Source organism: Impatiens glandulifera, chromosome 6, assembly GCF_907164915.1.
Source record: "Impatiens glandulifera chromosome 6, dImpGla2.1, whole genome shotgun sequence".
Taxonomy (NCBI): domain Eukaryota; kingdom Viridiplantae; phylum Streptophyta; class Magnoliopsida; order Ericales; family Balsaminaceae; genus Impatiens; species Impatiens glandulifera.
The window spans coordinates 44,146,600-44,173,069 of NC_061867.1; the positions used below are offsets into that span (position 1 = coordinate 44,146,600).

The 26,470-nt window shown below is 29.1% G+C and overlaps 2 protein-coding genes across 2 annotated transcripts; both read left to right on the forward strand.

The window, feature by feature from the left end:
• Positions 1-9,422: 9,422 nt before the first annotated feature.
• On the forward strand, positions 9,423-10,034 carry LOC124943666 (transcription factor SRM1-like). The gene is made up of 2 exons (XM_047484143.1): positions 9,423-9,723; positions 9,841-10,034. The coding sequence occupies exons 1-2, from the start codon at positions 9,423-9,425 to the stop codon at positions 10,032-10,034; spliced, it is 495 nt and encodes a 164-aa protein (XP_047340099.1).
• Positions 10,035-25,570: 15,536 nt separating this feature from the next.
• Positions 25,571-26,182, forward strand: LOC124943667 (transcription factor SRM1-like). The gene is made up of 2 exons (XM_047484144.1): positions 25,571-25,871; positions 25,989-26,182. Exons 1-2 carry the CDS (start codon positions 25,571-25,573, stop codon positions 26,180-26,182), a joined length of 495 nt encoding a protein of 164 aa, XP_047340100.1.
• Positions 26,183-26,470: the final 288 nt, after the last annotated feature.

Genomic DNA, 26,470 nt, shown 5'->3' on the forward strand with positions numbered 1-26,470 from the left:
TATTTTATTTTTTAAAAATATAAGTTTTATTGTTTATTTTCTAAATTATTGCATTAACTACGGTCAAGTTAAATTAACCGCAATTAAAAGTTTTTAATATTAAAATCATTAATCAAAGACAATAAAAATATTGTAATTAATAGTTTATAACGGCGGTTTTATAAACCGCAATTAAAGCTATTTTGTAAAGGCGGTAAAGTTACCCCAATTAATAGTCTTTAACTACAATTTATAAAACTGTAATTAAAGACTATTTACCAAAGTCAAACGTAGTTAAAAGTTCTATCGTTAAAATCGTTAAAACTAGTGCGACTATTTACCGAAGTCAAACGTAGTTAAAAGTTTTGTCGTTAAAAAATGTTAATTCATAAGGGCTTCATAAGGGCTTTTACTAGTGCGACGTTCGTCGATTCTCTTTTGTCTTGTCCACCATTAGAGAAGAATGTCTCGAGCTAGCGAAAGGCGATGGAGAATTTAAACTGATGTGCAACGGGACAAGGAAGGAGCTCTTGAAATCAATCGATCTGAAGTTCATCCAAAGTTGAGTTCGTGTCTTCTATTTGTTGTCAAAATCGTCCTCGCTTCGAAGGAAAAAATTCCTTTGTATATGATTTCCTTATACAAAACTTTCACCGGTCGGAGCACATCGCGACGAAAAGAATTTCCTAATGTTGTCTCGAATAGAACCATGGTGAATGGAGCTCCCTATTCAAAGACACGCCATGGATGTTGTTGTAGGAGATTTGATGAAAGGGAATAAGCGAAGTGCACCGCGATAAGGAAGGAGCTCAAGAAATCATCCAAAGTTGAGTTTGTGTATGTTGTTCGTTGTCAAAATCGTCCTCGTTTCGAAGGAGAAAAATCATCTGTATTTGATTTCCAAATATAGAACTTTCACTGGTCGGAGAACATCACGACAATTAAAGACGATTTCTTGAGGTTGTCTCGAATATAACCATGGTAAATGGAGCTCCCTATTCCAGGCCATGGATGTTATTGTACGAGATTTGATGAAGAGGAAGAAGTCATTCTGTTCGAATGAGTGTAGGCAAAATCGATTTAAATTCACTTTCAAATTTATTACAAATTTATCATGGGCGACATCTTGAAATTTCAACTCCCGTCCATTCTGACCCTTCACTTCTGTGGACAGCAAATTTTGGCATCAATGTCCTAATTTCAGAATATTTTCAATATATATGAAATTATGGGCCCGAATTTTTAGCCTTATTTCAAAGAGACCCTCGAACTTCCTTTAAGTCCAATTTTGGCTTCAAAAGTTTCAATTTCAAACCTTTCAAAACTTCTTATTGCTGGGTTTTTAACCCTAAAGAACCTATTTTTATTTGTTAGAGCATCGAAATCATTTTAGAAAAATTCAAAAATATACATGATGATGGTCAAAACTATTATTTTTTAAAATAATAATAAAAATTCCATCATTTTTAGAACCAATTTGAAAAATAGTCTATCTTTGAGAGCTCATATGGTCCATAAAAATATCTTTTCACCTCTATAAATGTTTTCAAAAATTTTAAAACACGTTTGAAAAAATACTCTTTTTAATAGTGTCGTATCTGGAGTTCTATAACTTCAAAAACTCCAAAGTTGAGTGTATCGTCGTCCTCTTCAAAATTTTCTTGACATTCATACACAAAATTTTTAAAAAAAATTAAAAACTTTGTAAGTTATATTGTTGTAGACAATGAATTATATGCAATTTCTTCTCCCCAATATATCAATAGTGTTTAGCAATTTTCCTTCACAAAAGTAAGTCATCTAATGAGTTATTACTAATCACATTTTGACTTAAATTGTATGAGTTTTTCTATACAAAATAAAAATTAGGGCTTCAAATGGCCAATCACACCAAGAAACCTTAATTTATTATCAAGATCTCTATGTATTTGGATTCCTAATACAAATGAGGCCTCCCCAAGATCTTTCATCTCGAAATATCTCGACAAAAAAGTCTTAGTTTAGTGCAATAAACCTATATTATTTGAGGCAAATAAAATGTCTTCAACATATAAAATTAGATATATATGTTTACTCCACTGAATTTGTGATACACACAATCATCCATTTATTCGGTGATATTTTTCTTCATATATATTGTATTTAATTATTTTTTTGTAACATAATATGTATATATATATATACTTTCTATTATTTAAAGTCAAGATATATAACAATCTTAAAACAGTCTCATGTGATAAGTTATTTAGAAGCTTTTGTCATCGAAAATCTTTGTCTTTTATTTTTCAGAAATACGTGTTGCGATGTTGCAAAAAAGATGATAACTCAGTTTGACAAGTTGAAATTATTCATCTTAAAAAGGAAAAGATCTACTAATAAAGATAAATCTTTATTATATATATATATATTTTTTTTATTTTTTTTTATTATTAACATTTGTCAAAAACTTAATTTTATAAGTTAATTTATGTTGACCTATAAATTTTTTCAAAGAAAATTTGTTTATTCAATATACAAAACATTATTTTGAAATAAATTAGAAAACAATAATTTGTTTTCTTTTAAATTAAAAGGTTTGTTGGTTACAAAAATCTATATATATATAATGATGCTTACTTTTGAAAGTGTTCGAATTGCCGGGTCGAGAGTTGTGGTTAATTTGGATATATATGTGAGAGTAAATAAATACTTGGGTTAAATTTTGGGTTGACCCGCCCATAAACTTAAAATGGTTAAAAATAAAATTAAAAATGCTATAGGTATGTTTTGAAATCGCAACTTAACAAAACAAGTACAACTCTTTAACCAACTAAGCAAATAACACTTTATATTTTAAGTTTAACAACAAATTGGATGAACACTGGACATTTTTAACTTACTAATATATATATATACAATGATGCTAAATTTTGAAAGTGTCCGGATTGCGGGGTCGATAGTTGTGGTTAATTTAGATATATATGTGAGAGTAAATGGATACTTGGGTAGAATTTTGGATTGACCCGCTCATAAACATAAAACAGTTAAAAATAAAATTAAAAATGCTATAGGTATGTTTCGAACTCGCAACCTAACAAAACAAGTACAACTTTTTAACTAACTAGGCTAATAACACTTTATATTTTAAGTTCAACACCAAATTTGATGAACGCGAGACATTTTTAACTAACTAATATATATATATATAATGATGCTTAATTTTGAAAGTGTCCAGATGTCCGGGTCGAGAGCTGTAGTTAATTTGGATATATATGTGAGAGTAAATGGATATTTGGGTCTGATTCTGGGTTGACCTTTACATAAACTTAAAACGGTTAAAAATAAAATTAAAAATTTTATACATATGTTTCGAACTCGCAACCTAACAAAATAAATACAACTCTTTAACCAACTAGGCTAATAAGACTTTATGTAATTTTGAAAGTGTCCAAATTGCCTGGTCGAGAGGTGTGATTAATTTGTATATATATGTGAGAGTAAATGGATACTTGGGTTGACCCGCTCATAAACATAAAACGATTAAAAAAAATTAAAAATGTTATGTAGAATTCAACTGTTTAAATATTTTATCGGGTTAAACTTTCAATTTCAATTAATATGGAAGATTGTTGGAAATTTTAAACTAGTTCTATAAACTCCATTAAAGATTGAAAATTAGAATGTGGGTAATAAAATCAAATCAAATTCACATGAATTCAAACTTGAATTAAAGGGTGAAATTTGATCTAAATGTATAATTTGAATTAATTAATTTAAATTAATTGATCTAAAATGCCTTGATGACTAATATATATATATATATAATGATAAATAAAGTCAACAAGCACCACAATAATCCACGTCATCACGTATTTTCTCTCTCATCTCTCATACTCTCTCATTTTTAATTAAAATTTAGATTTTAAAGAGTATAAATATATTTTATCTTATATTTTTTTTCTTTCCTAATTATTTTCTCCCTCATTAATTATATATATATTCTCACTATTCATAATATATATTTTTTATTAATAATTTATATATATATATATTAAATGTAGTTATCTTATATATATATATATATATTATATTATTTTTCATGATTAATTTTATGGAGGTCGGGTGGTGTGTAGTTTGTCGAGTGTGAGGTCAAATTAGTGGTTGGTATGGAGAGCATTTGAAAGTGTGAGGTCACGAGATGAAGGTCAGGTGGTGGGTGGTTTGTCGAGTGTGAGGTCAGAATTAATTGTTGGTTTGACAATCATTCAAAATTGTGAGGTCACGAGATGGAGGTCGGGTGGTGGATGGTTTGTCGAGTGTGAGTTCAAAATTAGTGGTTGGTTTGGAGAGCATTTGAAAATATAAGGTCAGGAGATGGAGGTCAGGTCGAGTGTGAGATCGGATTTAAAATTGGTGGTTAAGTTTGACAAGAGACAATAGATATGTCATAAATTAAGGTCCACTATAATTGGTGGGTGATTCCCCGAGGGGGATAAAAAAGGCATATGAAAAAATGTGAGTCAAAAGATGGTGGTCAATTGATGGGTTTTATTTATTTTATTTTATTTTGAGAAAATATTTTAGTGCCATTTCATTAAAAAACCCAAAAGAGGAAAAAAAATACAAAAGTTTAAGATCAGATCTACACAATTTTTAGATTTGACAATGAAACAATAATTGAATTACATAAACAACAAAAATCAATTAGCTCCTATATCGTTTTTACTTTTATTCTACTTGTGATTCTCAAACTAAATATCTCATATCTGGTAGAGCTTTCTATTCTCTTCTAGCCTAGCGACAACAAGAGGTGGATACCAACCCTATGTTCTGGGTTCGAGCCCGTCAGGCGGCAAATTATGCACCTGGTTAAATGGTTAAGTGTGTTTGCGGGCTACATACTTAATCCGTTGTCCCATTTTGTCAATTGAAGGCTTAAGTTGGAGTGTCGAGGGGATAAAATATATGTTAACATTAAGTTAAGATTAAACTTCATTTTTCAAAACTAAAATCAATTTAAAATTAATTAGATTTGAATAATATTAATTTTATCTAAATATTTATATATAAATAATATTTTTAATATATTCTTATCCATGCAAATGCACATGATTCATGCTAGTTAATAAAATGTTGTTAATTTATAGTGTAACTTACATGAGTTTGTCATAATTATTAATTATTATAATAATTTAATATTATTAGTAACAAATTGGATCCAAATCATATAACGTTAGTATTTAATTGTAAATGTCTTAATTATTTTGACAAACAACTACTCTATAATGAAGGGAAAACATTAAGGTAATGAAGAGGCAAGCGATGTCAATTAATGATTTTTTTTAATGGTTTAAATTTTCAACAATATAATATATTTCATCTCTAATCTAAAACTTATTTCATCGTCTTATTTTTTCTCACTCTAAAATTCTCAAAGTCCTCTCCTTATTTTGTGAGTGATTTTTTAATTCTTCGCTCAACATTTTCCGCTGAAACCCGATGATAGTTCAGGTACATTGGTTAAGTTCGATGCGTGATGATTACAGTGCAGAATCACTATTAGATTCATTGTACCCTGGGACAGCCATATGCAATGCTCCAACACAAACGGGAGACGATGAAACTGCATTAAAGAAAATGTGCTAAACACATGTCTCGAATCAACTATTTATTCAGTGATATCGTTTTCATATATATTGTATTTCATTATTTTCTTTGTAATATAATATGTATATATATAATCTCTGTTATTTAAAGACAAGATATCTAACCATATTCATTTTTGTATTATTTCGGTCGCTCGAGTTTCCTGTTTTAAGTTCGTCATTAATATTTGTTTTTCAGTAATGTTAATATAATCTAATCAAGTACAATCTCTGCATATTATCAATGAATTGGTCTTACATCATACCCATATTTTGTTGTTTGAAGAAGGAGATGGAAGATGATTGGTTGATGAGGAGAATAAATGGGAATGTGGAAAATGAGAAAAAAGAGATTATGTTTTGTTTTTATATAAAATAAAAAATCTAAATTTAAGTAACATATCTGTCAATTTGATGTTAAATCATTTAAAATAAAGGAAAGTAATGTTATTTTATTTAAGAGAAATGATTTTGGGAGAAAATTTGGGAGAGTGAATTACATTCCGAAATCTGATTCGCTGAAAAAATAACGAATTTTTTCTCTCTCCTCACACTTTATCCATTTTCAAATCAATGATGTAGCGACACGTTATTTCTTCCCACATTTCCTCTCTCAAATTCTCTTACTCTATCACTCCTCTTTATTTAAAATAGATGTACTACAATTCGTTTGTAAAAAAGCCTCAAATGACAAATTTTTTTATAGTTTGAGACCTAAATATTACAACTCAAAGTTTGAGCTTTATTGGTAAAATTGTCCTAAATTCGAGCCCAAATAATAATTGGGTGGTTAAAATTTAATGTAGTAGAAAATGATGTGTAATAAATAGAAAAAGTAAATGATAAATTAAAAAAAGAAGAGCAGAAATATTTTAAGATAAAAAAGGAAAATTTTATATATAGTTTGACTAAAATATGTTTATGAGTAATAAAAAATATATTTTTTCGGTAAGAATTAATGTATGAATACTAATTCTCAACTATCACATTAAAGGATTTTTTTTTTAAAATAAATTGAACTTAAAGAAAAATATTAAACAATACACATTTCAAAAAGTTCAAAATATTACACTTTTAAAAGTTTTAAACCAAGCATGCAAAAGACTAAAAACCAAATAAATTAAAAATATTAAAAGCAATTTTTAATATTTAAAGAATTCCAAATATCAAAATAATTTGTAACGGTAATTCAATATTGACTTCGACTTTAGAAAGTAAGTAATGATAATCTTATAAATGATGAGTAAGAGAAATAAGAGGAAGTGTAAGAAATGAATAAGAAAGGTTTTTGTCGCTTCTTCTTTGAATAAGAGGAAACGACAAAAATGAATAAAATAGCAATGTTTTGGAGTTTTGTAATAGTCCCAACGATGTTGTCAAACCATACACTACTTTATTTCTTTATACCCAATTTAACCCATATAAAAATACACTATGCAAGATTGTGGTGTTTATAGGTTTCCAATTTCTTTTAATCACACTATAGTTTATTTTTTTCTATTTGATAATATCACATTTTAAGTTCATTGTCTCCGCATTTGGGTTTTGATCTTTTAACGTTTAAGATAATTTTGTATTTTATTTATATATAGTTTGATTTAAAACTTTACCAATAATTTAATTTCCATTTTAATTAATAATATATAAAGGATACAAAATAATTCCATTTATATATATTTTTAGTATGTCAATATTTATTTATTTAAAACTTATTATAATTTAAAAGATAATATTAAAATTTTATGTATAATTTAAATAATTATAATGATATGAACACTTGTACTAATATCAATTCAAAAAGGTTTTATTACATTATATAATAATGAGTACATATTTAATTACATAATATTACTAAGACTAAGATATCTATAATTATAAAATGCTATACATGTGGTACATGCTATTTTGACAAATATTTGTGTTCATTAGGGATGGCGGTGAAGTACTCATCCCCGAACCTGATATTCATTTCACTACCCGACCCCGACCCCGAACCCGACGGGTATCTCTACTTCTATACCTATCCCCGATTCGTCGGGTACCCGATCCCCGACGGGTACCCCTTTACCCGATTAAATTACTTATAAGATTATAAAGTTTGAAAAAAAAGAAACACAACTTTAATAAATAATTTTAACATTAGTAATATCAAAATATTTAAAATAAAAATAAACCATTACTTATCTACCTCATAATTTTGTAAATCTTGAAGAAGATAAACTAGAGTGGAAAAAAAGTAGAATGAACATTAAAAAAAAAACTAGAGATTGAATATGAAGAATTATGAGAGAGAGTAATATTTTGTTATTAAAATAAAAATTGAAGTTATGTAGAGAAATATTGTTTTGGAAATATAAAATAATTAAAGTTGGAGTGTAGTGTATTTATGATTATGGTTGGAGTGAAGTGTGGATAAGATCAAATTAAATGATTCATATTTATGATACATTTGCAATGATGAAGCATTTTTGAAAAGTCACACATTAAACTTTAATAAAAAAAATCAATAATATTAATATAACCGGGTATCGGGTATCGGGTTTGGGTTCGCACACTCCCTATCCCCGACCCCGTACCCGACCGGATACCTTCTCCCTCTCCCCATGCCCGACCCCGAACCCGATTTAAAATACCCGAACCCGACTATCGGGTACCCACGGGTATCGGGCATACGGGTACCCATTGCCATCTCTAGTGTTCTTTGTTTAAAATCAAGATTAAGAGATTGATTTTTTTTATCAAGTTTATTCCGGATGTGATTAGCTTATTCTATATTATTAAGATAGTTTTAAAGTTAAAATTAAATATTAAATATTTAATTTATAAAATAAAATTTATTGTCACTTAAACTATCCTGATATGATAAATTAGTATACTAATGAAAATTTTAATTGAGCACATTTATAATAATAATAATAATAAATTCAAACATAACTATATATAATATTATATTTGTATAAAAATCTAATTTTATATTTAATAAGATTAAATTTCTTATTAAAACACAAAAATAATACATTAATATCATTTGAACTCACAAATTTTTATATTATAATTGTATAAAAATCAAATCTCAATATTCAAATAAGATTAAATTTCTTATACAAACATTAAAAATAATACATTAATATAATTTGAACTCACATATTGGTTTTGTTACATTAGAAACTAATATTAATCCATAATAAATTACCTCCACTTTAATTTAAAACGTTTTGAATGATAATCGAACTCGTCATATTTGATTTCTATAAAATCAATCATGCTACTTAAACTACCTTATTATATTTTTTATTTTTACCAATATATTATTTATCATTCATCTTTAGTCTCTTAATATATTAAATATTTGTGTTAATGTTAAAATATTAGTATTCATATGTTATTTTTATAATAAAATATTATAATTTAAATTTTTATTTATTGATAATGATATAAATATTAGTTTTATTAGACTACTTTATATTGTAAATGATTTAACTTAACTAAATTTAATTTAAAAAATAGTATGTGAGTATTCATTGAAATTGATAATTATGTGAGGATTGAGATAATCTAAATAAAGTCAGTAAAATAAATTAGTACACCAACTCAGCCCATTTCTTGATTCCAATAATCTCAATTCAATCCGTATTTTATAAATATTCTTAAAATCTCACTTTTTGGTTGTTATTATGGAACTAGAGGCCTCCTAGAAAACACCGCCTTAAAAATAAACTAAGTTCTTCTCATTCTTTAAATATCATAACAATCACTGTCACCATCTCACATTGCTATCTTATAAATAAACTAAATTCTGAATACATAAGTGAGAAGAAGATGAGTGCTGAACATCATAACCATGGTCGTTTCACATCCTCTTGGAACAAAGAAGAGAACAAAGCTTTTGAGCAAGCACTTGCAAAATACTCTGAGGATCGTGGTGATAGTGCTGGTAGATGGGCGAATATTGCAGCCAAAATTCCAGGAAAGTCAATGATAGAGATTAAGCGTCATTACGATATCTTAATCGATGATGTTAGGCGCATAGAAGCTGGCTTCATCCCTCTACCAAACTATGAATTAAGCATCGATGAAGAAGAAGGCAATGAATCAAGTCCCAAACATGATCGTAGAAGGAGTACCCCTTGGACTGAGAATGAACATAAGTAAATTATTTTATTTTATAGCATAACTTGATTGATTTTTTTTTCGCAATTTGTTGGATTGATTTTTGTGTGTAGATTATTTCTGTTAGGTTTGCAAATGTATGGAAAAGGTGATTGGCGGAGCATAGCTCGTAAGTCTGTTGTGACGAGGACTGCAGCTCAAGTCGCAAGCCACGCGCAAAAGTACTTTGCTCGTCAAAATGAAATTCTTGCAGATTCGGTTGGCATGCACATCGAACTTCCTCCCTTCCCACCTCAAATATGGGATGCACCCTCTCAATGAAAATAATCAAATTAACAATAGAAACAATTTGGTTGGTGGAATTTGTATTAGAATAAAAAGATTGTTACATTGGTTTATTTGCATCCTCTTGTTAGCTTTGTATCAATAAATCAAATAATGATGATTTTCAACTTTGTATTAGAATAATGATTTGCATCCTCTTGGTTGGTGGAATGTTTTTGGTAATTTTTTTTTATAATTGAATAGTGCAAAACTAAAAACTTTAGAAAATAATTAATATTGATATCATTAATAATTTAATTTATTATTTTCTTAAGAAAAGAAAGATGAATATTTTATTGTATAAACAAATATCAATTGGAGCCCCCCATTATATGTTGGTGTGCCACCCATGAACTTTGAAAATCAACCCCTTCTATAATACATCATTTCTTGAAGATCTACTTAGAATTAACAAGTTTAACTCCTTATGCCCAAGACCAAGAATAAAATTATAATTGAAGATGGTGTAAAGAATGCAATCGATAAACATCAATAGAGGATTACAGTAAAATTACAATATAAAACATAAGAATTTTATTGATTTATTTTGTATGGTTCGAAGAATTCTCCTGCATCCACTTTGCAAGGACATGGTATCTTATAAATTCAAGAAATTGTACTCAATTCCTTAATAATTTAAATTTCAATATGAACTCAAAAAATATATATTATTCTTGATTAGATTCTAGTTTAGATCAAAGTATTACAAAAAAAAAATTATGCTTTATTTTGAAGTTTCATATATCATCAGAAAAATTTAGGGTAGAACAACCTGGATTATTAAACTAGTTAAATAAATATGTGGACAACAAAAAGGAGAGGTGGATTGTTCTATTACAATCAAAGAGGCCAGACTTCTTCTTTTCCTCTTAATATGATATCGTTCTTTCTAAATTTTTCATGTTAAAAATTATGTTTTTTGTGAAGTAAATTTTGAGAAGGATAAAATATTTTTAAATAAAAAATTTAGATAAATAGTGTTATGAGATTATCTTATAATAAATTAAAATCGAGGTACAAATAACACTGAAAATATTTTTTTCATATAAAAATTATAAACAAACAAGTCATAGATTAATATATCTTGCCATTTGTAAAGTTTATTATTTGAATTTTCATATTAAATAAAGTTAAAATCACTTTAATATTTTATTTTAACAATTTTAAAAGTAATTATAATTTTAATTCTAACAAAAAGAAAATATGATTAATTAAAAAAGTGAATAATTGTTCCTCTCTATCCTTATCTCCTTATCTGCAACCATTAATGTGAAAAATAATTCTCAACTATCACTTTAAAGAAAAAATATATCAATTCAAAAAATAATTTACCAGACTCACACTTTTAATTTTGTTCACAATCCATTTGTCAATTAAAAATAAATATTAGTAATGAAGTCATGGATACATAATTCTACTCACACTTCTTTTTTTCTTTGTGTTTGGATTGAAATTAAACTCAAATCAAATCATAATTAAATCTTATAGAAGTTTATTTAGGATGAATTTGAATAATTTTGATACACAAACCAAATATGTCATTTGTTTCTTCAAACAAATTAGACTTCAAAGAGCTTTAAACCATACACTTTCTAAGAAATTCCAAATGAGAAACGCTTCAACAGGTTTCCAACCAAACATATCTATGAGATTAAAAACTAAATTAATTTCAAAACAATTTAGACCATGAAAATTGTAAACCGACTTAAAATCTCCTGAATTGTTACATGATCCAAAATTTCACGAAATCTAATTAGTAATAAAAATAGTATTTTTAACGACAAATATTAACCACGACGAACATTCGCCATGGTTAATAATATTTATTAGCGTCGGCAATCAATTCGCCGTGGTTAATAATATTTAGACACTAATAAATATTAATTATTATTAATCACGACTTTTATTGTATTCGTCGTGGTTAATGTTTTGGCTATCCTGCCACACTCCCGCCAGTATTATTAGTCACGGTTTTAAGATGAACGTCATGGCTAAAAGTCATGTTTTCCCTCACTTTTCCTGCCTTATTTACAGAAAATTAATAACCACAACATTATCATAAGCCGTGGTTAATAAATAATTTATTAATCACGGGCTTTATGATAACACCGTCCTTAATAATCAATAATTTGAAATTTTCTAGTGGACGATTAATAAGGACGGCATTATCATAAAGTCGTGGTTAATAAATTTATTAACTAGGGTATGACAACGATTATTAAGGACGGAATCGTGTACGAACGATTTCTCGTACCTATCGACAAACATGATTTTGGGTACCTATCTACAATTATAGTTTTTTAGTGGAATCATATACAAACGATCTATCACACCTATCAACATATATGATTTGGATACCTCACTACAATTAGAGTTTAAAACGGAATTGTGTACGAACGATCTTATGTACCCAATGACATATAGGGTTTAAATACCTAACTACAATTATGGTTTTTATCGGAATCCTATACAAACGATCTATCACACCTATCAACAAATATGGTTTAGATACATAACTACAATTAGGGTTTAACATGAATCATGTACGAATAATGCCGTTTTCATTTATTTTTCCTGAGATATATCTGATAGAATAAGTATATTATGCTCTTGTAGTAGCAATCAATACTAGAGTCTAAACGAGCACAAATGGTGATTTCAATACTCAACCAACACATGAACATTTGTTTTTCTATTTTTTTTGAGATTCTTGGAGTTTATTCTGGTTCTCTTTTTGGCATTTTCATTTTTTTTATGTTTTTATCTATTCAAAGCATAAGTTTCAAACCTCTTCTCCTTTAACAAAAGTAATGATGACGTGTCCTTTCTCAATTTTGGACTATAGACCTCGTTTTTATGGAGTTTATTCATGTTCTTTTTCTTCAAAACCTTCTATGGAGGGTTACTCTCACGATAATCGCCTACAAACGAAAAAGAGCTTATGACTGATATCTCTTGAATCAAGTTTATTGTGAAATCATCGGTTTTGTTTCTAAGAATATCACTCTATAGGAAGTGATACTTTTATCTTTGCCCCTACTTGTTTCCTAAAATCTGAAACATCGGTTCTAGGATGAGATCAATGTTTTCTTCCTTTTTCAAAAGATTTTCTTTCTCTTGAGGAAGGGACTAGGGGTTTTATTAATGTAAGTGAGACCAGGACCGCAAACATGCACGTTTCCTACGTATCTTTTCCCCTTTATTTTTTTTATACTGAAAAGAATCAGGTCTTCGTAGTTCGGACATGAATCTTTTTTTCCATATTGCAAGTTATACAAAACATGAGATTTGATTATGTTCATATAAACTTTTTTCAATGTCGAACTTTAAACCGTTTTGAGATACTTGATAATATACAAAATATATTTTAATCATATTGAGATTGATTGGAGCAATGAATTCTTTGACTTCTACGTTATATAGGCGGACTTCTCCTCCCAAGAGGATTTTCTTAAGTAGGAAGGGTCATTCCCATTAGGATCGAAACTTGCCCTTGTGGTCTAGGAGTTCCTAGATCCTTTTGAGGAGTATATCACCTTCTTTGAGGTTTTAGGTTTGACCTTCCTATTGAAGGTATCTGACATGCGTTTGTAGTAATAGGTTTGGTTTTATACAAAGCGTTTAACCTCTTATCCTCCATTAACGTTATTTAGTCATATCGAGATTTGAGCTAGTCTTCATCTTTGACATGACTCTGTAAGAGTATTTTGAGAGTTTGAATCTCTATTTCGATGAGTTGTACAACGTCCATGCCATAAACCAAAGAGTAAGGAGTCTCATCCTCTAAAGTTTGAGCGGTGGTACGATATCCCATAAGGCATATGACAACTTCTTGTGTCAGTCCTTATACATGATAGTCATCTTTTTGATGATCCTAATCACATTTTTATTTGTCTCTTTCACCACACTATTTGTTTAGGGTTTATAAGATGATGATTTGTGATACTCGATTTTGAACTCGTTAAGAAGTTGCAATACTTCCCCTTGGAAGTGTCGACCATTGTCTGAAATCAGGGCGTGAGGAACTTCATATCTAGCGATGATGCTAGTTTGGATGAACTTTGCCACTTGAGATGATTTCAAGACTTATTAGGAGGCTGTTTCAACCCATGGTGAAGTAGTCTATAGCGACGAGTATAAACTCATGTCCATTTGACGCGTGGGGATATATTTTCCCGATTACGTTGATGCCCCATATAGAAAAGGGACATGGAGATGTCATGTTGTAGAGGAGCGAGACCGATGTATGTTTCAGTTTAGCATATATTTGGCATTGATGTCAACTCTTTACATAACTCACATATTCTTTTTTTAGTTTTTCCAATAATATCCTAGATTGAGTATTTTCTTGGCAAAATCCATTTCATTCATGTGTGGGCCACATGTACCTACATACACTTCTTCCATGATTCTCTTAGATTTAGGATTATTTATGTAGAGCATGTTAGCCTATTGGCAATCCAAGCATAGTTGGTGGAATATTGGCACAACGCCCGTCGTTCCTTAACTCATGAATGGGAAGGGTATTCTCCATACACAATGTACATCTAGAGAGTATCGTACTAGGGTTTAGTAGCATTCTCAAAAGAAGTTGATGCTCTTGATTCAAAAGAATGTCATTTCTTTTTTCGAATTTTTATAGGTTTGACTTTAATTTTGTTAGGAATTTGATTAATGGTTGCCAAAATATCCAGAGCATCCGCGAAGCGGTTTTGGCTTCTTGGAGCGTGAACAAATGATTCTTGATCGAATTTATTCATGACTTTGGTCAAGTGGGCGTGGTAGAGTTTCAGGTTTTTCCCTTTAACTTGCCACGTGACACTAGCTTAGCATACGACCAAGTTAGAGTCACCAACGACTTCTAGCTTAGTTACCCCTATTTCATATGCCAATTTGAGACCTAAGAGGCATGCCTTGTATTTCGCCTTGTTATTGGTGACGGGATATTCGATTTTTATGGATATTGGGTTGTTCGTCCTTTAAGGTCAACTAACAAAATCTCAATTCTATAACTCTACTTTCCGAAGCTCCTTCAAATATTAGTTTCTATGTGTCTATTCTTATACTCATAATTCCTTCGTCGGGAAATTCAAGTTCGTCTTTTGACTCAACAATGATGGGTTGGTAAGCAAGGAAGTCTGCAAAAATGCTGCATTTGATGAATTTTTGTATCGTGTAGACTATATCATATTCGGATAACATCATCATCCATTTGGCTAGCCTTGGTGATAAAAGAGTTTGTTGGAACAAGAAAAGGATCAGGTTTAGTCTTTATACATACTTTATAGGGTGGGCTTGAATTTAGTATCTCAACCTTTTGATGACCCATGCTAAGGCCTAAAAGATTTTATCTGCTAGAGTGTAATTAAGTTCACACCCAATCATATTTTTACTGATGTAGTACATAGTCGTTTCAAGTTTATACTCATTTTCTTGAGCCAATAGGCTTCCCATAGTTATGTTTGTTATAGGAAGGTGTATGATAAGATAAATGTCGGCTCTAGGAGGCATGAGTATGGGAGAGGATTTTAAATAATCAATGATTCTGTCAAATGTTTATTGACAATCTTCATTCCATACAAACTTTTGGTCTTCTTCAGTAGCTTAAACAACGGATGACATGTCATGGTAAGCTTAATGATGAATCGACAAATGTATTGGATTTTACCCAAAAATCTTTGGACCTCTCTTTCACGGTAAGCTTATTGTTGAATCTTAGAGGGGTACTTCGATGCCCCTTTGTGTGATTAAGAAGCCTAGCATTTTAACAGCTGTGACTCAGAAGGTGCATTTTTTTGGGTTCAGTCGTAGTTGATATTTCTTGATTCCTTACAGGAATTTTTTGAGATTTAGGACATGTCTTTCTCGAACATTTAATTTGAAAATCATGTCATCGACATAAACTTCCACTTTCTTGTGGATCATTTCATGAAGGATCATGGTAGTTACCCTGTGATACGTGGCTCCCGCGTTCTTAAGACCGAAAGGCACGAACCTATAACAAAATGTTCCAACCTTTATTATAAACGTGGACTTTTACTTGTCTTGCGGGGTTATCTGGATTTGATTGTATCTTAAAAGTCCGTCCATGACTGATAACAATTCATGATCGACGAGATTATCGACTAGTATGTCGATGTGTAATTGTGTCTTTTCCTTTCTCGGGAAACGACTTGAAGGTGGGGTAGCTTTGATTGATTTTCCCTTTTTTCCTTCCTTCTCGATGGCATTGTTGAGGTTAATGCCAATTTTTATTAATTTCTTCAAAGATTGGAATGTTTTGACGGAGAGTCCAATAGAATATCGTTCGTTAACGTTTTCTAAAATCATATCGATTTATCTTTTTTGAACTCCTTTGATAGTCACCATTTTCGGCTGATTTAAAGCCCAAAATGTTAACCTTACGATGTTAATCATTTCTCCTTATAAAATAGGGATGATTCATCCCTATTCTTTCCACTAAAAGCCTCCACCAACTGAGGGCAGCTATAAATAGACACCCTTAGTCGTTCCCAAAGGAGAGAATCTATTCTCCACTCTCAAATCGCGATTTGCAGAAAATTTGCCATTAAAGCTCAAAGCTTCTAGATTTTTAAAAAATCTGTTTGAATCCTTAAAGCTTGGATATGAGCATCTTAAAAGCTTACCTAAGGATCAAGTAGTGCTCTCCAATCCTTGGTAAGGTTACAATATCCCTCTAATTTTATTTACAGTTTGAATTTAAAATTTTTATATTTCAAATTACATAAGCTTGTATATTTTCTGTTTATGGTGTTTTATGGCTGGAAATTGATCCTATGATCATTTAAAAACTATTTGGATAGGATAGAACCGATCTATCAATCCTCAAATTTGAATTTTCAAAATAAAAAATGGGTTTGTTGTTCTTGAGTTATTTATGTTGAATCAAAACCCAAAAAACTTCCCAACATGATTGTAATGACATTGGGCAACTGTTTGGATCATGTTTGACCCATCTCGATCATTTTTGATCAAAATCAAAAATTTCAAATTGGATTGAATTTTTGAGTTTTGAATTGGTCAAAACAAACAGCTAGTATTCTTGTTTTATTACCAATCAATTATATATGGTAATATAAGGAAATTATTGGATAACTCCTTATATTTCAAAACAACTTAAAAAAAACCCGATTTTTTATCTCAAACGGTTTTGAACCAATTGATTATCATCTAGGTCGATTGATACCTTGAGATGATGATCGACATGTTCCTGTGAGGTTTGTGAACCTACCCAAGATCTTAGATCAAATAATTAGAGATAAAAATTTAAAAACTTGCACTTTTGTGTTTTTGGGGACCGAGGATTGTTAGCCCAGGACCGAGAGGTCCGACCAAGGATACTTGGTCCATACTGAAACCAAGGACCGAGAAATTCGAACTTAGGACCGAGACCTAGGACCTATATTCTTGAGTTAGGACCGAGAAATCAACTTGAGGATTTTCATCTATGACCGAGAGGTCCGACCGTATGACCGAGAATCTCAAACCCTAGGACCGAGAGGTCCGACCATAGGATAGAGAATCCCAAACCCTAAGACCAAGAGGTTTACATTGGGACCGAGAATCCAAAACCCAATGACTGAGAGGTCCAACTTTGAGACCGAGAATCCCAAACCCTAGGACCGAGAGGTCAACCCTTGGGACCGAGAATCCTAAACTCTAGGACCGATAGGTCCAACCTTTAGACCGAGAATCCCAAACCCTAAGAATGAGAGGTCTGACCTTGAGACCGAGAATCCTAAACCCAGGACTGAGAGGTATAACCTTATGACCGAGAATCTCATGCTTAAGAATGATAGCTCCCGCACCTAGGACCGAAAGACATAGCCTAGACCTAGCCTTAGACCGAGAGGTTTGTACACATCGACTAAGAAATTTAGCCTCGGGTTAACCCAGGACCGATAGGTTTATACATAAACCAGTAAGATTAGCCAAGGACCGATAGGTTTATATAGAAATCAGTAAGATTAGCCAAGGACCGAGAGAGAATTGCACCCTGACCGAGGGACTTCAGTACTTAGACCGAAAATTCTGAGCCTCGACTAAGAGACTCCTTTACCCGAACCAAGAGTCTGTTGACCTCGATCGATAAAAATGAACCATAGGCTTAGGATTCCGTTCATAAGACCTATTTTGTTCCACTTTTCAAAATTCAAAATTATTTTTATAATTTTTGGACTTCAAATTATTTTCTAAAAATCCCAAAAAACTAAAAAATACATTTAAAATATTTTTGTGATATTTCCACAAAAATATATCGACAAAGGCTTGTTTGGTGTTTACTTGTAAACCGTAATGCCTGTAAAAATGATTGATATTCTTCAGGTATTTCCTCTCTAGCTATCATCTGCAACAGGTACCATCATTTAAATATTATTGTTTCAATATTTTAAATAACGCTAAAACCTAGAAACATGACTAACACCGGAAGAATAATCGGTTAAAACTCAAACGTTATACAACCGATTTTCAAAAGACAACTTTATAAGTATAGACCGTTTTAAAAAGAGGTAAGGAGGATGAAGTGCGAAAACACTTTCCCGAGTATCACCAAACTACGATTTGAAACAAAACTCTAGTCAATACGTTTGTATACGTATGCAAACTTTTATTGATTTTTCAAATATCAATTGGTGAGTCTATTTCAAAATAAATAATATTTTAAATTAATTATGTTTAAGTATTTTAAACTAAAGGATTCTAAAACTCAAATTGTGATTTGATTATCATAAATTCTAGATTATTTAAATTGAACCTCAAAATTAATTATTTTTAATTAATTTCAAATAGCGGTTAAGAATCAATGATATCTTTAAAAAATAATGTTTTATTTTAAAAGAGAATTTCTAATACGCAAACTGATGTTGAAGTTCTCGAACCTCGAGCTTTCTCCAGAAACGAATGCAAGGGATTTTTTCGGGAGTTACAAGGGTGTTTGTTCCCTTTTCAAATAAGTCTCATGTAAATCAATTAGATAAGTGTAAAACAATTTTTAAAAAGCCAAAAATTTGTTTTGAGCTAAACTTCAAATGTCCCAACGGAGTCACCAAATAAGTTGTAACACCATGAAATCATTCGTCTCTTTATTTTTATTATTTTAAGAATTCTAAGTCTTTTTAATTCCTAAATATATTTTAGAAAATATTTTAAATGAGTCGGGAATTGACTTTTGAATTATAGAGTCACTATATAATGTTTTTCAAAACACTACTAACTAAATGAGTCGAGTATACCATTTTGGTTCCTTGTCCCGTATATTTCAAGCGATTCGAAAAAAAAAATTAAAACATGGAGTTATTTACTTATTCAAATAAATGAACTAATATAATTGATTTTGTAATTATAACTTATTTTAGTGTTATTTTTAAGTTAATTTTATATTTAATTATATATATATATATTAATATATAATTACTGTTTTGTTAAAGTAAACTTTCGATTTACGAATTTAAAAATGTATTTCGGTAAAATCTCTATTTTGATTGTCTGAATTCAATTTATAATTTGTGAATCTATATATTTATATATATTCAATTTTTACACCTAAATTTATAACCCAAATATCAATTTTTGGTTTTTCCTGGAAGATTTATTAGAAGATGAATGTTTGTGTTTTGATTGCAAGCATCCCAACGAGGTTTGATGTTTAGTAAAGAGGGTGATCGAGAAAAAAAGGGATGTTGGCCAGTCTCCAAACGAGAAATCTACGATAGGCGCGCAGGGATAAAAGGGAATTAAATGGGTGTCAACTGTCAAGGGATTTGAACCCCAGACCCCAATACATGTTAGACTTGTCCCACTTTGCTTCCCGAATTAGGCCTGACCGTCGTTCATCTGCAGATGGCTCCTGAACCAGCTCTAGAACTCCCGAAGTGACTATCAATCCTTAAACTAGCTAGGCCCAACCCTAATTCTTTAAATCCTATTTGCCTTATAATTATTTATTTTAAACCATTTTATATTAAAATGCCTTAAACGATTTTCTAAAACTCTAAAAAAAATAGAAAATAGATTATAATATCATCAACATTTTGAGCTTAAAACTTTTCACCGCTCCAAAAAATAGAAAAATATTCTTGGATGATTCTTATATTTTTCCTGACTTTTGTGTGAATTAACTTCGAATTTGGGATACTGTTTGATTTGACACTTTATTCTATTTCATAAAACTCGTATGGATTGTGGGTTTTATTATTTTTTAGATACATATGTTTAACATGGGTACAATAGACACATGTTTAGGGACATAATGAGCATGACCCTTAGACCTAGACTGAAATTAGGTTCAGTAAATTGCATATTTAGAATTTAATTTAAAATTGAATTATAATTTGTCGTGTTTTAAAAAAATCAATAAATTTGGAGTAGAGAACGCTGGATGAGCGTGTGGGCCATAGGGCCGAGTTCCTTTTTCACACTTAATTAACGAACCTAATGAAGTTTTTTTCTAGTTTCTTAAAGAGTAAATAGGTAGCGAATATTTTTAGTCAAAACATTTTTAGGAATAAATTCGAACCCATGAAGCATGTCATTTCGGTTTCTCGTCTCATTCGAGATTCAAGAGAAATGTAAGGCATTAAACTTAAATACGTCTTGAGTCGATAACTCTAGATGGACATTTTTGAAATACGTACATACTCGTGTATTGATTTCTATCTATTTTACACTCACATTAAGATCTAAATTATTATGAGTGCAGACCTAGTGACTATCCATTAACACTATAACATAAATTATATGCTTTTAAATAAACTATTAAGATTTTGAAAAGAAGTTTGATACACTTCATTAATAACACTTTATTCTATATATGAACATGCTAAAATTCATTTTTTTAAGAACAAAACAAAAGTTAATCCCATATCGTATAACAGTCGTATTGAAAAATGTGATATATAAAAATTCAAAATAAACTATTCTAATTCAAATATAATCATTATTTTTGAGAAAAAGGGAGTTGTAGATGTTTTAATACATTAACAATAGAATTATCAATAAAATTAGCCTTGTCAAAAATTGAGTTAGGATTCACCTCTATTGTTTTTTCAAGTAGCGATGTATGAATTAACATACGATGAATAAATGATAAATAGCTCTTGAATTAGTTCAACATAATTCATAATCCTGTTATTCTTCATTTGTGCATTTAAAATTTATTGTTTTTAAGTTTGCGTGGCAAATTGAAATGCTTACTTCCTTTCAAAATTATTTTGTAAGGTTCCCTTTAGGTTTTAATCATTTATAATATTTTGTAAGAACAAAAAAAAACATTTTAAAGTATAATTTTGTTTCAAAATCAAATTAATCACATTTATCATCATCATACTTATAGTAGTTAAATTATCGATATTTTGAATTTATCAAAAATACTGGATTGCAACATACCAAAAATATCAATTTTGATATATTAAAAAAATCGGTACGGTATAGTACTAATAAGGAAATTATTAGTATGAGCTTTCAATATTTCTTTATATACCAAAATAATATTTATAAGTAATTACTATTGAAATTATAGTATGGTAGAATATACAATGTGAGCACTTTAAGTATTATCATTTTGTATTATTGAATTAAATTTATAATTTTACATATTTTTATATATAACTTTTTGACCCATTTCGTATATTAACCAACATACTATTAATACTCGTTTACAATTGTTTGTGATACAAAACAAAATTAGTATTTAGGTTCCATCTCTAATAATGCATTAATTATAATATAATTTTGTTAACGTGAACTAATAATTAATAAAACATAACTTTTGTGTCTAAAAAAACTACATCCTTTAACATTAAAAAAACAAATACTTACAAAAATAAATTAATAAAAAAGTGTTAAAATTATATAAACGCGACGTCGCAACATCACGAAACTTTTGTTTTTATTTAATAAGTTACAAGTTCAAGACTTATATATATATATTAATTTTATTTTTAAATTTAATCGTTTCAAATTTTATGGAAGGGTTCAACCCGCAAATTAACAACCCGGTCGTTTACTATTACAAAATGAACTATGCATTGTGATGCGAAGATTCGATAATATTTAATTTAAAACAAACTTTTTTAATGTGATTAATATTATTTGACACAATTGAACTGAATTTTAAATCATGTTTAGATTCTAAAATCACTTCTCATAAAAAAAATGTTCTTGGATTATTTTTATTAGACATAATTTCTTTATTTTTATTTTAAAAGTTTAACATGACTCGCTATTTTAAATTTTCATGGTGAGATCACTCAACTTATGACATTTTAAATATATATATATATATATTCTAATATGTGTTTTTTTGTATAGAAATATAATTCAAAAACAGAGTCTTTTTGACATATTTAAGTTGTCATTATTTCTTAATTGAATTTGAACTAATTTCTTGTTTTAGTAGTTTATTAAAAATATTTCTTTTATTAGGAAGAAAAACAAATAACATTATTAACCTTGAAATTAGAAGGAGAGTTCATAAATCTAAATAAAATTAGTAACTCAAATTATTCAAGTTTTGTTTATTTTAGGAATATTATATTACCCCCAAAATAATAACTTTCACTTTAATTTATAGTGTTTGAAGTAAAATTGGAATATGTGACCTTTGGTTTTTAAGACATCAGCCACTCACGTTAAAGGAATTTTTTCTTTAAATAAATTGAACTTAAAAAAACATTAAACAATACACATTTCAAAAAGTTCAAAATATTACACTTTTAAAAGGTTTTAAACCAAGCATGCAAAAGACTAAAAACCAAATAAATTAAAAATATTAAAAGCAATTTTTAATATTTAAAGAATTCCAAATATCAAAAGAATTTGTAACGGTAATTCAATATTGACTTCAACTTTAGAAAGTAAGTAATGATAATCTTATAAATGATGAGTAAGAGAAATAAGAGGAAGTGTAAGAAATTAATAAGAAAGGTTTTTTGTCGCTTCTTCTTTGAATAAGAGGAAACGACAAAAATGAATAAAATAACAATGTTTTGAAGTTTTGTAATAGTCCCAACGATGTTGTCAAACAATACACTACTTTATTTCTTTATACCTAATTTAACCCATATAAAAATACACTATGCAAGATTGTGGTGTTTATAGGTTTGCCAATTTCTTTTAATCACACTATAGATTATTTTTTTCTATTTGATAATATCACATTTTAAGTTTATTGTCTCCGCATTTGGGTTTTGATCTTTTAACGTTTAAGATAATTTTGTATTTTATTTATATATAGTTTGATTTAAAACTTTACCAATAATTTAATTTCCATTTCAATTAATAATATATAAAGGATACAAAATAATTCCATTTATATATATTTTTAGTATGTCAATATCTTATTTATTTAAAACTTATTATAATTTAAAAGATAATATTAAAATTTTATGTATAATTTAAATAATTATAATGATATGAACACTTGTACTAATATCAATTCAAAAAGGTTTTATTACATTATATAATAATGAGTACATATTTAATTACATAATATTACTAATACTAAGATATCTATAATTATAAAATGCTATACATGTGGTACATGCTATTTTGACAAATATTTGTGTTCATTAGGGATGGCAACGGGTACCCTACCCGACGGGTAGTGAAGTACTCATCCCCGAACCTGATTTTCATTTCACTACCCGACCCCGACCCCGAACCCGACGGGTATCTCTACTTCTATACCCATCCCCGATTCGTCGGGTACCCGATCCCCGACGGGTACCCCTTTACCCGATTAAATTACTTATAAGATTATAAAGTTTGAAAAAAAAGAAACACAACTTTAATAAATAATTTTAACATTAGTAATATCAAAATATTAAAAATAAAAATAAACCATTACTTATCTACCTCATAATTTTGTAAATCTTGAAGAAGATAAACTAGAGTGGAAAAAAAGTAGAATGAACATTGAAAAAAAACTAGAGATTGAATATGAAGAATTATGAGAGAGAGTAATATTTTGTTATTAAAATAAAAATTGAAGTTATGTAGAGAAATATTGTTTTGGAAATATAAAATAATTAAAGTTGGAGTGTAGTGTATTTATGATTATGGTTGGAGTGAAGTGTGGATAAGATCAAATTAAATGATTCATATTTATGATACATTTGCAATGATGAAGCATTTTTGAAAAGTCACACATTAAACTTTAATAAAAAAAAATCAATAATATTAATATAACCGGGTATCGGGTATCGGGTTTGGGTTCGCACACTCCCCATCCCCGACCCCGTACCCGACCGGGTACCTTCTCCCTCTCCCCATGCCCGACCCCGACCCCGAACCCGATTTAAAATACCCGAACCCGACTATCGGGTACCCACGGGTATCGAGCATACGGTACCCATTGCCATCTCTAGTGTTCATTGTTTAAAATCAAGATTAAGAGATTGATTTTTTTTTATCAAGTTTATTCCGGATGTGATTAGCTTATTCTATATTATTAAGATAGTTTTAAAGTTAAAATTAAATATTAAATATTTAATTTATAAAATAAAATTTATTGTCACTTAAACTATCCTGATATGATAAATTAGTATACTAATGAAAATTTTAATTGAGCACATTTATAATAATAATAATAATAATAATAATAATAATAATAAATTCAAACATAACTATATATAATATTATATTTGTATAAAAATCTAATTTTATATTTAATAAGATTAAATTTCTTATTAAAACACAAAAATAATACATTAATATCATTTGAACTCACAAATTTTTATATTATAATTGTATAAAAATCAAATCTCAATATTCAAATAAGATTAAATTTCTCATACAAACATTAAAAATAATACATTAATATAATTTGAACTCACATATTGGTTTTGTTACATTAGAAACTAATATTAATCCATAATAAATTACCTCCACTTTAATTTAAAACGTTTTGAATGATAATCGAACTCGTCATATTTGATTTCTATAAAATCAATCATGCTACTTAAACTACCTTATTATATTTTTTATTTTTACCAATATATTATTTATCATTCATCTTTAGTCTCTTAATATATTAAATATTTGTGTTAATGTTAAAATATTAGTATTCATATGTTATTTTTATAATAAAATATTATAATTTAAATTTTTATTTATTGATAATGATATACATATTAGTTTTATTAGACTACTTTATATTGTAAATGATTTAACTTAACTAAATTTAATTTAAAAAATAGTATGTGAGTATTCATTGAAATTGATAATTATGTGAGGATTGAGATAATCTAAATAAAGTCAGTAAAAGAAATTAGTACACCAACTCAGCCCATTTCTTGATTCCAATAATCTCAATTCAATCCGTATTTTATAAATATTCTTAAAATCTCACTTTTTGGTGGTTGTTATTATGGAACTAGAGGCCTCCTAGAAAACACCGCCTTAAAAATAAACTAAGTTCTTCTCATTCTTTAAATATCATAACAATCACTATCACCATCTCACATTGCTATCTTATAAATAAACTAAATTCTGAATACATAAGTGAGAAGAAGATGAGTGCTGAACATCATAACCATGGTCGTTTCACATCCTCTTGGAACAAAGAAGAGAACAAAGCTTTTGAGCAAGCACTTGCAAAATACTCTGAGGATCGTGGTGATAGTGCTGGTAGATGGGCGAATATTGCAGCCAAAATTCCAGGAAAGTCAATGATAGAGATTAAGCGTCATTACGATATCTTAATCGATGATGTTAGGCGCATAGAAGCTGGCTTCATCCCTCTACCAAACTATGAATTAAGCATCGATGAAGAAGAAGGCAATGAATCAAGTCCCAAACATGATCGTAGAAGGAGTACCCCTTGGACTGAGAATGAACATAAGTAAATTATTTTATTTTATAGCATAACTTGATTGATTTTTTTTTCGCAATTTGTTGGATTGATTTTTGTGTGTAGATTATTTCTGTTAGGTTTGCAAATGTATGGAAAAGGTGATTGGCGGAGCATAGCTCGTAAGTCTGTTGTGACGAGGACTGCAACTCAAGTCGCAAGCCACGCGCAAAAGTACTTTGCTCGTCAAAATGAAATTCTTGCAGATTCGGTTGGCATGCACATCGAACTTCCTCCCTTCCCACCTCAAATATGGGATGCACCCTCTCAATGAAAATAATCAAATTAACAATAGAAACAATTTGGTTGGTGGAATTTGTATTAGAATAAAAAGATTGTTACATTGGTTTATTTGCATCCTCTTGTTAGCTTTGTATCAATATATCAAATAATGATGATTTTCAACTTTGTATTAGAATAATGATTTGCATCCTCTTGGTTGGTGGAATGTTTTTGGTAATTTTTTTTTTTATAATTGAATAGTGCAAAACTAAAAACTTTAGAAAATAATTAATATTGATATCATTAATAATTTAATTTATTATTTTCTTAAGAAAAGAAA